Source organism: Musca domestica, unplaced genomic scaffold (assembly GCF_030504385.1).
Source record: "Musca domestica strain aabys unplaced genomic scaffold, Musca_domestica.polishedcontigs.V.1.1 42, whole genome shotgun sequence".
In the NCBI taxonomy this organism is placed as follows: Eukaryota; Metazoa; Arthropoda; class Insecta; order Diptera; family Muscidae; genus Musca; species Musca domestica.
The window spans coordinates 5,012,975-5,026,333 of record NW_026712329.1 but is presented as its reverse complement, the minus strand read 5'-3'; the positions used below and the strand labels follow the sequence as shown (position 1 = coordinate 5,026,333).

Below are 13,359 nucleotides of genomic sequence, written 5' to 3'. Positions count from 1 at the left end.
GTGTAATAAAACTTTAATTAGTCAAATTCAATTTGCACAAAACTTTAGTTTCTAATTTTGGCCGCCTGTCATCCAGCAAAGATGTTTTTTTAATGTCAAGCAACTTGAGGTTTGTCAGTTTAAATGATTGAATGCTGCCTGCTTCGCTCACTCGCTCGTTCGCCGTAGACAGCTATCCCCCATTGTGCGAAGGTAACACTAGAGTGGCGCAAACAAGCATTCATTTCAAACATCTTTTTTTCTGCCTGTTGGGCGGCATAGAATTTCATTTCAGTTGTTTTATGGACTTCAAGCGCGATACAGCGGCATTTTAAAGAAAACGGAATTAGAAAACGCCACCGAAAACAACAACGTTTCACATTCAATCAGTAGTTACCTTCAAGAGCCGAAGAATAATTTTCCAAAAAGAAAAGGAAAAATCCAATGACACAACAAGGCATTAAATAATCAACGCGAAAAGAAAGAGTTAATATCCGTTAAGTTCCTCGGCGATATTGTTTGTGTGTGTGACATATTTTGAACCTTTTACTGACAGTATTATGGCTGATGGTGTTCTAAGAGGATTTGTGCGGGATTTTTTTGCGGTTAGTGTTCTTGATGTTTGAATAAATTAGAAAAAATATCAATAATTGATTCTCATTGACGAAGAGTGAAAGTAAAAGTGTAAAAATGGCAAAAAATACATATATTTAGCCTAACAAAGTAATTTGTTAATATGAAAATATATCCCTGAACAAAATAATGACAAATAAAACATATAAATAATCGTGAATTTTTCGAAATACTTTTAAAAGGGTTATAATGTCAATATCGGTAAAGTGTGTAATAATATTAAGATGTTGGATTCTCTTTTGAAAAAACTTGGATTTAGAATATTTTAAGAAAGACTATCAGATCATAAGCGTTGACTTTTTTAAAATAAGAGTGGATTTTTTAAGAATATTTTCAAAAGGAATTTCAGATTAAGAAATAAGGATTTTTAAAAATATTTTTAAAAGAAGTATCAGATAAAAAATTGTAGTTTTTTTTTTTTTTTGAATAATGTTATACGCAATGTCTGATCATTAGGCGTATACTTTTAGGATTATTTTTGAAAAACTATCAGATCTATATGCGTGGATTTCTGTAACAATATTTTTAGAAAAACTATCACATGAATGAACGTGGATTTTTAACAATCCTTTTAGAAGAAAGGACCTTTATAAGCGAGTATTTTTTAAATAAATTTTTAGAATAACTGTAAATCAATAAACCCGTGTTTAAACGAATATTTTTTGAAGGACTACTACAACAATAATCGTGAATTTTCAAAGAATACTTTTAGAAAGACAGCACGACAGAGTGCGTAAATATTCGGCAAATGTCCCTGGCAATACCTGAGCAGTGCTCCGTGATATAATTTCAAAAACGAATCTTCCAAAATGGGTTTGCACATAAAGGGGTTTCTAACATACTGTAGTGTTGTAGCGTATCACAAGGTCGGCCCCACAATGAATAATGTTCTTAAAATCGTGAAAATATATAAATTATGTGGGCTATACGATATCATGGATCTATATAGACATTTCTCTTCCAGGGTATAAAGTGCTTAGAAAAAACTTCTAGTATGGATTGTAAGACAATTCAATTGAAAAATGTAGCTAAAACACCGATATAGCAGGGCTATACGCTATCGTGGACCGATATAGTTCTGTACACAAAAGACTGATCTGTGCAAAATTTTAGCTTCCTGACTTAATTCGTTTTGACTCTAGCGTGATTATAACAGGCGGACGGATAGACAGGGCTAAATTGTCTTAGAATTTTATGCTGGTCAAATATATATAAACTTTGTTATGTCTAAAATTATTATTATTTTGATGAGTTACAAATGGAATGACGATCTTAATTTTCCCACCATATTATGTATGGTGGAGGGTATAAAAACGTGGAACGTTTAACAAAATGTACTTTTGTTCCGTGGAAAACATTCCTAGTGAATATTAACATGTGCGAGGTCTTTAATTTTCGTCGCATTTTCAAGTACAAGAAATTATCAGACAAGACTATAACGATTTCAAATTTCATAAAAGGGTTTTGTCCAAAAAAAAAAAATGGTGTACTCGACAAAAAAAAATACCAATGCAAAAAATGTCATTACATATTCACGCGCCAGTTGATTTCAAGTGTCTTAAAAAAAATTCCTATTTTGTCAGCCATAATATACCCAATCTAATAAAAAGCATGTATAACCTGTTTATAATAGACCCATATAAGAGCTCTGCTCAATTTGTCGTGTTGTAAAGATTTTAGTAACGTTTTCCATTCGATTTAGCAGTGATTTGGAATTTGCAATGTTTTCCATCCCCTTAGAAGGCAAGATAACAAATAAGGGCCAAATCAATTGAAAAATTGGCCAAGACCCAGAAAATTTCTAAACTCAGGGATGATTTGAAATAGACCGACATCGATCCATATTTTGTACAAGTTTCATATATCGCAAATTATCTTCCAATAATTTGGAATCTCCCCCACAAAGGGTCACAACTCTCAATACTTGTATCTCTCGTAACTTACAAAACAAGTCAAACTCGATATATTTAATTAGATTAGATATCTGATGTGAATATAGGATATATTAGTCCACTCCTTAATTCGCATAAAATTTAAAAAAAAAAATGTTAGATTTTCATTTAATTTTAAACGTCCCAATATGTTTTTAGTTCAACTATATCTGGTACCTTACGCACATTTCAACATTTTTCCAAAAATTATCATATATCTGATATAAAGAGAAAGAAGTAATCGATACTCTCCAAATCTGGTGCGTTGTAATATTCAGACTTATATCGGGTTGACCCACTTCTTCTAAACCTCTCCCATAAAAGGTCAATAGTTTGAACGCAAGTCAAAATTTATTTAAAAAAGCGAACATTGGCCGAGGGTATATATCTGTTAAATACTATTTAACTACTTAAGAATGTTATTGATAATATCAGTGATGTTATAATGAACAGTTCAAGGATACTTTCTTTTGCAACTATGACCATTAATCTTGGTTCGACATTTAAAAGAATTCAACTTATCTAAAATCGTTTAATTAAGTTTGACGTAGTTGAATTCTTCTAAGCAGCTAAACTTCGCATTGAAATTACTATTGCCCCTAATACGCAAAATTACTCACACACGCTGGCCTTGAAAACACTTGACTCCCTCCCACTACATTTACAACTATTCGTATTAGCTGTTAACATTTCATATACATGTGCATGTTTGTTGTGTGGGTATTAACTACCCTCTTTTTCCAGTCTTAAATGAAAGGACTGACCAACAGAACTTTTTTCTTTACTGTTGTCTATTTTTTTCCAAAGCATTTTGTTTTTATTTATTAGTTTTATTTTTATATTTACAACGCTACGCTGCCCCCATCAATGTGGTCTGGAACATTTGTAAAACAATGAAATTGTCTTCAATACTATTTATTGATAAAACAAGTAAAAAACGTTAAGTTCGGTCGGGCCGAACTTGGAGTACCCCCTACCATTTCGAAAGAATTTCAAATTAAAAAAAATAAAATCCGTTAAAAATTCTGTTAAAATCTTAAAAAACAATTTCGGTGAATATTGTACCTAAAATTGTCAAAATACCGAATATTGGGAGGTACCGTTATATGGAGACTATACAAAGACTTCGACCTGCATACGCAATTTTTTGTCATAGGCTGTAGTACCCATTACGAATTCCAAATACGAAATTAGAAACAACTCCTGTGAATAATGTCCCTAAAATCGTGAAAATATCGAATATCGGGCGGGACCGTCGTAGGTGGGGTAAGGAGCTTAGAAAGAACTTCTAGTATAGATTTTTAGTCAATTCAATTGAAAAATTATAACCGTTATATGGAGGTTATGCGATATCGTGGTATCGGTCCATCTTCGAACTTGACCTACCTACATACAAAAGACGGATCTGTGCAAAATTTTAGCTTACAATCTTTATTCGTTTTGACTCTAGCGTGATAACAAAAGACGGACGAACAGAGCTAAATCGTCTTAGAATTTTACGCTGATCAAAAATATATATACTTTATTGTGCCTAAAATTATTGTGTCGATGAGTTACAAACTGAATGAAGAACTTAATATACCCTCCATAATATATATCTATATTTGCTTCAAAAGGTACATTCGTTCAATGTACTTTTGTTCCATGAAGAACATTCCTTGTGAATATTAACATGTGCAAGGTTTTTAATTTTCGTCGCATTTTCAAGTACAAGAAATTGTCAGACAAGACTATATCGATTTCAAATTTCACAAAAGAGTTTTATCCAAAAAGAAATGGTGTTCTCGACCAAAAAGAAATAAATACCAATAGCAAAAATGTTATTACATGTTCACTCTCTAGACGATTTCAAGTGTCTTAAAAAACCTGATACTATTTCGTCAGCTATAATATAGCACATCTATCGTAAATTTTGCGAAGCATAAAGCAAAATCTATCATAGAGTTTCTGATATGGTTATATATATTAATCCCTAAAAAATTTGACTGGGATATGCTAACCGAATACTAGCCACTTAGAATTTCCCAAAGTCCAGATTGGCTGTTGTAAAATGTAATTACTTGCTATTGCTCAAAGTCCTCCATATAAAGGTATGGTCCTCCAATTTAGGTATCTTGAAGGTTTCGGAAGAATTTTCGGGGGATATGAATCCTTTTTATACTAAAATTTCAATTCTCTCTATCACTTTGTATAGTTCGCATATCGCAGTGTCTCTTCATATTCGGTATTTCACTGGTTACAATCCTAACGAATTTTGCATTTTGAGTTCTCATTGGACGGATTAATGCCACATGAAAGAAGTAGGTCCACATTTTGATATGAGCCCCAAAAAGCTGTGTCGGTCATTTTTGTTGCTTTGAATGTATTCGTATTTTCCAGCTGAAGCACGATGTAGGCTCTGGGGTTGGAACGCTAAATGTCAAGTCTGGTCAGGAAAGATCATCATTTATCATCGTATTGTGCACTAATTTCATTTTCTATCATTCTTTCATTCAGAATTCAAAACAATAAGGGAATGTAAACTTCAATATAACATATCAAATTGAAAAAAATTGCATACAATATAAACAATTACGAAAAAAATATTTTTTATTTTCATTTTTATTAGCCGCAAAGATACCTCTCCGGAATGGTGTGAATTATCAAAATCAGAGGTTTGCAAGCGTTGTTAATTTGTAAGACGATTCATGGTTAAATTATAGAACAAACTAAAGAGGTTTGACAGTGAAACAAAACACAAAACATGCAATGTGATCTGTATCTGAATGCACAATGAGATCATGAAATCCGTAATTCGTAACCACTCTCTTGCTAACGCAAGACTGTGGCATAATTGGTGTTTATCGGGCTCTTCCTCGTCCTTACGCAGTCTGCAGTATTTGACATATATCAATATTACAATTTTCCAAATCCCACCTACATAAGAGTTGATTATGGACGTGTCAATAGATTTGAGAGCAGCTTGACTATCCTCATTGATAGTCACCAGTTTAGTCATTTCCTTTTTTAGAGTTTTAATTAATTCTGCTGCCTTCACGATAGCAATGATATCTGCCTTTGTTGTATGAATGGGCCATTCTTAGTTGTTCACAGCGTCTATGCTATCTTTCATATTTGGGTATTAGGTGAGGGTCAGGTTAGGTTGGAGCCTATTGGTAGCGACTCATGCATGAGACCGAAGATTTCCTCATTATGTGCGATCAGTCCTTTTTTAGAAGTTGCTTGTCTACAGTGGTGGTTATCTGTTTCAATTCAATTCACTTCGATTCTGGTTCGATAATCGCTTGCCGTTTGAATGGCATGATTGCGGTTTTGTCAGAATTAATACGGATGTCAGGCAACCACAATTGAAGACGTTTCATACAATCGCTGGATAGAGACGGCACATGGCTTGCGATCACACCAACACTTGCCGCATGCACTGTATTTTTAGGACCTGTTACGAAACATTTTTCCCATCTATGGCACAAGTAAATGAGTAATCCTGTGCGACATGTAGGGTACCTGTATGCAAATGTTATTTGTCAATCATTATCATAATAAAATTTTTGTAGGCCCCTCAACAAATTCACGTGATTGTAGTTCCATTACGGAATAGGTTGTTGCATGCGTTAACAGCCATATGTGTGTTTTTGTTGCTTTGTCTCCTAATGTCGATGGATAATATGGCTTTAGGACGGATTAATTGGGTCTTAATTTGTTTAGTCTGTGAAAAGCGCATTGTTCAGTTGATAATCCATGGCGGAATGTCAATACCGACGCGACAATGGTCATAACTGTTGTTAGTCACTGGGGGACAATATTCATGCGAAGGAAGAAAATAAAAATACGTGGAGAAACTAATCCAAAACAAAAGTGACAAGACGCCGAATAAGATGTCACCCTTAGATGAAAATTGCCTCCCCATATCTCCCCGTCAGTAGTGGTGTAGATTTCATTCATAGTTTTTTTTTTTGTTTTTTGACACTCAAACACACAGACACGAAGGTCATACACCACAGAGGCCAGAATGTCTGTCAGTGGCCTCTGTTGAATATTTGTGGCACAAATCTTTGCCAGTTGAAAGACAAGACGAGACGGCAAACAAAACGATTAAGAAAAAATAAGAAACAGTTGAAATGAAGGTTCCAAGCAGTAGCCACGTAGTGTGAAATACTAAGGCACAGCAAATTATGGATTTTTCCATAATTTTTTTAATACTAAGTTTTTGTGTAATTCTTATTAAATCGAAGCGTTTTTACTTGTGGTATTCGAGCAAAATGTATAAAAAGGTTAAGGACAGTGAAAAGGTGAATGGTTCATACCCATTAAAAAAAATCCGGAATAAAAATTTTATTTTTAAAAAATATTTTTTTCCATTTTTTCTACCACGTTTTCAGGTTAAATATGATCCCGTCCAACATGACCCGCAGGCGAGTGTTATCGATGGCTCCGGTCGATGTTATCCAAACTGTGATTCTAGCGTGTGGCTAAGATCGTGTGTAAAGGAAATAATTGAACCTCTGGAAGGACATGTCATTGGCACCATACCCACATGGCTGAATGGCAGCCTATTGCGTAACGGCCCTGGCAATTGGAAGGTCGGCGATATGACCTTTCAACATTTGTTTGATTGTTCGGCGTTGCTGCATCGTTTTGCCATTCACAATGGTAATGTCACCTATCAGAATCGTTTCGTTCAGACGGAGACATTGAAAAAGAACACAGCTGCCCAAAGAATTGTGGTGACCGAATTTGGAACTGCGGCCGTTCCCGATCCATGTCATTCAATTTTTGACAGGTAGGGAAATTTGAGTAGCAATTTTTTAAAACAATTAATTTTTTGTTTGTTTTTTCACTTTAGGGTCTCTGCAATATTTCGTCCAGATAATGGTTCAGATAATACAATGATCTCAATATATCCCTTCGGGGATGAATTTTATACGTTTACCGAGACTCCGATGATTCATAGGTAAGATTTGTTGTAAACATTTTAAAATAGTATTCCAGAAGAAATCGTAGAAAGAAGTACTTAAAGTGAGTCTTTATAAATGAGTTTAGAGGAAGCCTTTTAGATGAAATGATAGCCGGATTGAAGGGCAAGAGAATCTCTATATATAAGACGAACTGGAGGGACAAGGGAGCATATGGTACATAGACAACTAGGTCTAGGGAGCCTATGGCACATAGACGACAAGCTGGAGGGGTCAGGACCCATACAACTATTTTGATGGGCTATCAGACCTATAATCATTGACGTTTATTTGGAGGGGTCATCAGTCACCTACTTGTAATTTTTAAGGAATATTTTTATTTAGACTACTGGTGTCCGATTTTTTAATATACATTTATAGATAGTCCATAAATGTGGAATTTTAAATAATACATACTTTTTATTTTTTGAAATCCAGGGTCTTCGTTTATATCATGTATGTGGGTATATGGTGTATACTTGATGGCAACACGCACACGCTCCACAGAACCAAATCATTCTCAAATTATTTCTCCTTTTTCTTTCGCCTTTTCAGAATAAACCCCCGCACATTGGCAACCGAGGGTCGAATATGTGTTACAGATTACACAGGTGTCGTGAATCACACCTCCCATCCACACGTTATGTCTAATGGCACGGTCTATAATTTGGGTATGGCATCAACCAAATCCGGTCCAGTCTACAACATTATTTGTTTTCCACACGGCGAGGGTATGTTTGAAAATGCCTATGTGAAGGCACAAATTCCTTGTCGATGGAAACTGAATCCGGGTTATATGCACACTTTCGGCATAACCGAACATTATTTCGTAATTGTGGAACAACCCTTGTCCGTATCGTTACCGGAATTTATTAAGGCCCAGATCTTTAATCAAAATACCTCAGCCTGCCTAAAATGGTTCGACAACAAGCCCTGTCTGTTTTATTTGGTTGATCGGCGAAGCGGTGAAGTGGTGCATAAATTTCAATCCGATCCATTTTTCTACCTCCACATTATAAATCAGTACGAACGCGATGATCATGTGGTCATTGATATTTGTTGTTATAAAAATCCCGAAATGATTAATTGTATGTATTTGGAATCGATGATGAACATGCAATCGAATCCGAATTATGCGACACTCTTTCGTGGCAGGCCGTTGAGATTTGTCTTGCCATTGGCAAGTAAGGCGAATGAGACGGCGAATTGTGAACAAAATCGTCAAATGGGACGAAGACAAAGGCTAATGAAATCGTTTACATTGTCGGGTATCAGTTCAAGACTGCAACAACCAAAACTGAAACGCTCCCAAACGGAATATGAAGACATCAACTTTACTGTGAATAATAATCCCGAAATCGGCAAAGATGATTATAATTTTACGGCGAAAAACGATAAATATGAGTGGTCTGAGAATTTGATTACACTGGCGAATACCAAAGCGGAGGCGTATCATACGCAAAATGGTCCCATATTTGTAAGGCCGGAACTGCTTTGTGATCTCGGTTGTGAAACACCACGCATAAATTATGAACGTTATTTAGGTATGGGTTGATAATTTTTGTGTGATTTTTTTTAATTTTAAATTTTTGCAGCTAAACCTTATCAATACTTCTACGCGATAAGTTCAGATGTGGATGCTGATAACCCAGGAACGGTAATTATATAAAAGTGTTTTACAATATAATTTTTTTGACGCATAAATAACGGCAGTATTCATAGGCACCAAGGGGTGACTCGAAAAAAATTTGAAATATTTTCAAGGACCATCTGCGAACTTTAGATGTTTAAGGATACATTTTAAGGACTCAAAGTCCAATAAACGTGGATTTTTCAAATCTATTTCTTACACCAATAAACGTGGGTATTTTATATATATTTCTTCAAGAACCAACGTTTTATAAAAAGTGGATTTTTAAGAATATCGTTTTCGAGGACTACCGGACAAATTTCTCAGAACATTTTCAAAGAACCAACGGACCAATAAAAGTGAATTTTATCAAACATTTTTTAAAAGGGCCAACAAATGTAGATTATTCAAGAATATTTTCAAAGCTAACTGGGCAATAAACTCGGAATTTTTAGTAGTTATATTATTTATTTCTTAAAGATATTTATCAATAAACCAAATAAAGTACCGTCGAACCAAAAAAAAAAAAAAAAAACAAAACAGATCAACAGAGAATTAAATCTGGATTTTTGAGAATATTTTTAACGACTTTCTGACCAATAAACGTGGATGTTTTAATAATATTTTTTCAAACACCAACAGACCCATAAACGGTGATTCTTGAAAATATATTTTTAAAGACTTTAGCACCAAAAAAGTAAATATTTTAAGAAAATTTTTTTAGGGACTTTAGGACTAAAAATATGTATTTTTTGATCATTTCTAGAAGGAGTTTTAGAACAAAAGAGGATATTCTTAAGAATATTTTTAGAAAATTCGGATTTTTATAATTTTAAAGCCTTTAGCACAAAAAATAGAATATTTTAAGAATATTTTTTAAGGACTTCAGGACTAAAAATATGTATTTTTAGATCATTTCTAGGTCAATGACAAACAGATAGTGAAATTGTATGTTTTAAAACAATTTCTTCAAAGACCAACATTTTATAAAGAGTAGATTTTTAAGAATATATTTTTCAAAAACAAAATTGTTCTTTCGGGAATTTTTTTGTAGCAACAACAGACCAATAAAATTGATTTTTTAAAAAAATTTTTGAAGCACCAACAGATCAATAAACGTGGATTTTTTAACATGGCCAACAAATTTGGATTATCATAGAGTTTTAATATCTTTCAAAGACAAACAGGCCAATAAATCTGGATTTTTAAGAATACTTTTTTCAAGGACACGTTGTATAAAGAATATTCTTCGAAGGATCAACAGGCCAATAATATTTATTTCTTAAGGAATAATAAAGCCGTAAAAAAACAGAACAACAGACCAATAAATCTGGATTTTTATACCCTACAACACTATGTGTTGGGGGTATTATAAGTTTGATTGGGCCAGAATTTATGTAACACCTCGAAATATTGGTTTCCCATATAGGAAAGTATATATGGATCTTCCTAGCTCGCCGAGCTGAGTCGATCTAGCTATGTATGTCCGTCCGTCCGTCTGTCCGTCTGTCCGTCTGTCCATGTTAAATTGTAATCACTCTACAGGTCGCAATTATGGCCCGATCTTCACGAAATTTAGAATGGTGGTGGGTTTAGGGCCAGAATAGAACCCTATTTCTTTTGGAGATGATCGCATAATATTTAGGGGTTGAAATGGACCAAATACTGAAAAAACGAAACAATTATAGACCAATCGACGCGGAATTTCGCATGTAGCTAGAGTTTAGGGCGGGGAAGAAGCCTACCAATTTGCGTGGTCATCGCATAATATTTAGCGGGTAAAATAGACCGTATCTTTTGTGTTGAAAAAATTCAAAATTTTTCATTAAACCGTGAATATTTTAAATCCCGGCGAAATCATAAAGCCATCACAAGGTTACTTCTGACCTTTACATTGATGTTAACATCCAACAAATCGGATATTTAGCAAAATATGTGCGATATATATGTCTATCAAAGAAGATATGCTTGAAAGATCTCTTATAAGTCGAGAACGGCTGAACTGATTTCGACAGTTCTCATTAATTCAGAATGGGCTCTTGGCAGGAAAGAAAAAACGTCTAAAAAATCGCATAAAAATATCTCTCTAAAGATGAAAATATTGATTTTGTAAAATTTTCTCATATTTTTTCAATTTTGTCATATTTTTGGCATATTTTCATTTTGAATTAAACATTTTGTAATATTTCTAAAGCTAACAAAACTAAGTAGTTAGGATATCAGGATATCATATACAGATCGTATTTATGGCCAGATCCTTACGAAATTTTGCATGGAGACAAGATGAGGGTCGGAATAGAAGCCTACTCTTTTTGGAGATGATCGCCATATATTTAGGGGTTGAAATGAACCAAAAAAACTGCAAAATTGTCAGCAGATCGTAATTATCGCCCGATCCTTACGCACATTTGATTGGGGGTTACCGGACATTGCAAAAGCCAAGCAGTTTCGGATGGCCATCTAAAAATATTCAATGTGTGAAATAGTTTGCCAACTTTTGTAGACAAAATACGAAAATGTCCATTCCAGTGACTTTTTGGAGAATTCACAAATACAGGAAAGATGCACTTCTGACTATTTCGTTAACGCTGATTTCGTTGAAGATTATAGTCAAATGTCTGTATCTCATGTAGATGCGTTTCAGTCAAAAACCAATAATAAATGTTAATCTTGTGCCATTTCTGAGAGATTATAGGTCTTTGGGAAATATTGGTTCCTGATCTAGGAAGACCATTTACGTGCAACATCTACCAATAAATTGGAAATGAGCAAATTAGTTTAAGTTGCTATTATTCGAAAATTAGAGAACGGAACCTGATGGTTTTCTTTTATAATTTGTCACAATATCTTGTGGAATTCTTTCGAGTATCTCGCCTATATAAACTGTATCGTTTATTATAGTGTTGTAGGGTATTCAACGGTCGGCCCCGCTCGACTGTAGCCTTTGCTTACTTGTTTTAGAATATTTTTAACGACCTTCAGGCCAATAAACGTGGTCTTTATAAGAATATTTATTCAAACACCAACAGACCCATAAACGGTGAATTTTGAAAATATATTTTTAAAGAATATTTTTTTTTTTTTTGAGACTTTGGGACTAAATATATGTATTTTTAGATCATTTCTAGAAGGAATTTTAGAACAAAAGAGGATATTCTTAAGGATTTGTATACGAATAAAGGAGAGGTAGTGGTCGATATCGTTCAAACCTGAAACGTCGCAATAATTATATCAAACTTAGGTCGTATGCAAAATAGAAAATATTGGCTCGCTCATTCGGTACCATCCCAATAAAGGGGAAACATTTTGAATAGTCAAATCAAAATATATTTTATTATCAAACAAAAGCTGAGATTATATATCTTTCGACAAAACCAACTGATATTTTTTAACTTGTTGTTTAATATATTTTTCAAGGTTTACAAACCAATAAACGTTGATTTTTATGAATATTTGTTCAAACTCCAAAAGACTAATGGGAAAAAATGTTAAAGGAATTTAATACCAAAAATGTAGATGTTTTAGACTAAGAGACAAGAAAAGAGCGAATTTTTAGGTATGAATTTTTGAAGAATATTTGTTTTTAAATTTTCTTTTCATCTATTGCAGCTAATCAAAGTCGACGTCGTTAACAAAACCTGCCTGACATGGTGTGAAGATAATTGTTATCCCAGTGAACCGATATTTGTGCCCGCTCCAAATGCCCATGATGAAGATGATGGAGTTATATTGGCCTCTATGGTTTGGGGTGGATTCAATGAAAATAAGGTCGGGCTATTGGTACTGTGTGCAAAGACATTTATGGAATTGGGCCGATGTGTTTTCCATACCAATGGGCCGGTGCCGAAATGTCTACACGGATGGTATGCCAAGGATATTGTGTAGTTTGCAGAGACTTGAGAAATGTTGAATATGAATAAAGTTTAATAAAGTTGATATTTTCATACTTTAAGAAATAAATCTATATATATAAAAATCAATTGTTGTTTGTTGGTAACGGAATCAGTTGAAAACGGCTGGACCGATTTGCATAATTTTTTGTACAAACGTTCGTCATACCCCGAGTTAGGTTTTTAAAGAAAAAAATATTGACCACGCCTCCTTTTACGCCCACTATTACGATTTATCTGAAATCTTTATATTTGCCAAAATAGTGAAGATATCGTTTGAGAATTATTACACGAGATGCTGTTGGCTTTCCATCCAACCCTACGTACTTATTTAGGGGCTGAGG

At 34.1% G+C, this 13,359-nt stretch overlaps 1 protein-coding gene across 2 annotated transcripts; it reads left to right on the top strand.

The window, feature by feature from the left end:
- Positions 1 to 263: 263 nt before the first annotated feature.
- Positions 264 to 13,105, top strand: LOC101891299 (carotenoid isomerooxygenase). 2 transcript variants are annotated; one of them, XM_005186412.4, is made up of 6 exons: positions 264 to 584; positions 6,923 to 7,323; positions 7,387 to 7,494; positions 8,051 to 9,039; positions 9,091 to 9,152; positions 12,735 to 13,105. In XM_005186412.4, the coding sequence occupies exons 1-6, from the start codon at positions 540 to 542 to the stop codon at positions 13,008 to 13,010; spliced, it is 1,881 nt and encodes a 626-aa protein (XP_005186469.1). In that variant the 5' UTR covers positions 264 to 539; the 3' UTR covers positions 13,011 to 13,105. The 2 variants fall into 2 exon arrangements, with proteins under 2 accessions (XP_005186469.1, XP_011293729.1); XM_011295427.3 differs by lacking the exon at positions 264 to 584 and adding an exon at positions 6,079 to 6,832.
- The last annotated feature ends 254 nt before the right edge of the window (positions 13,106 to 13,359 follow it).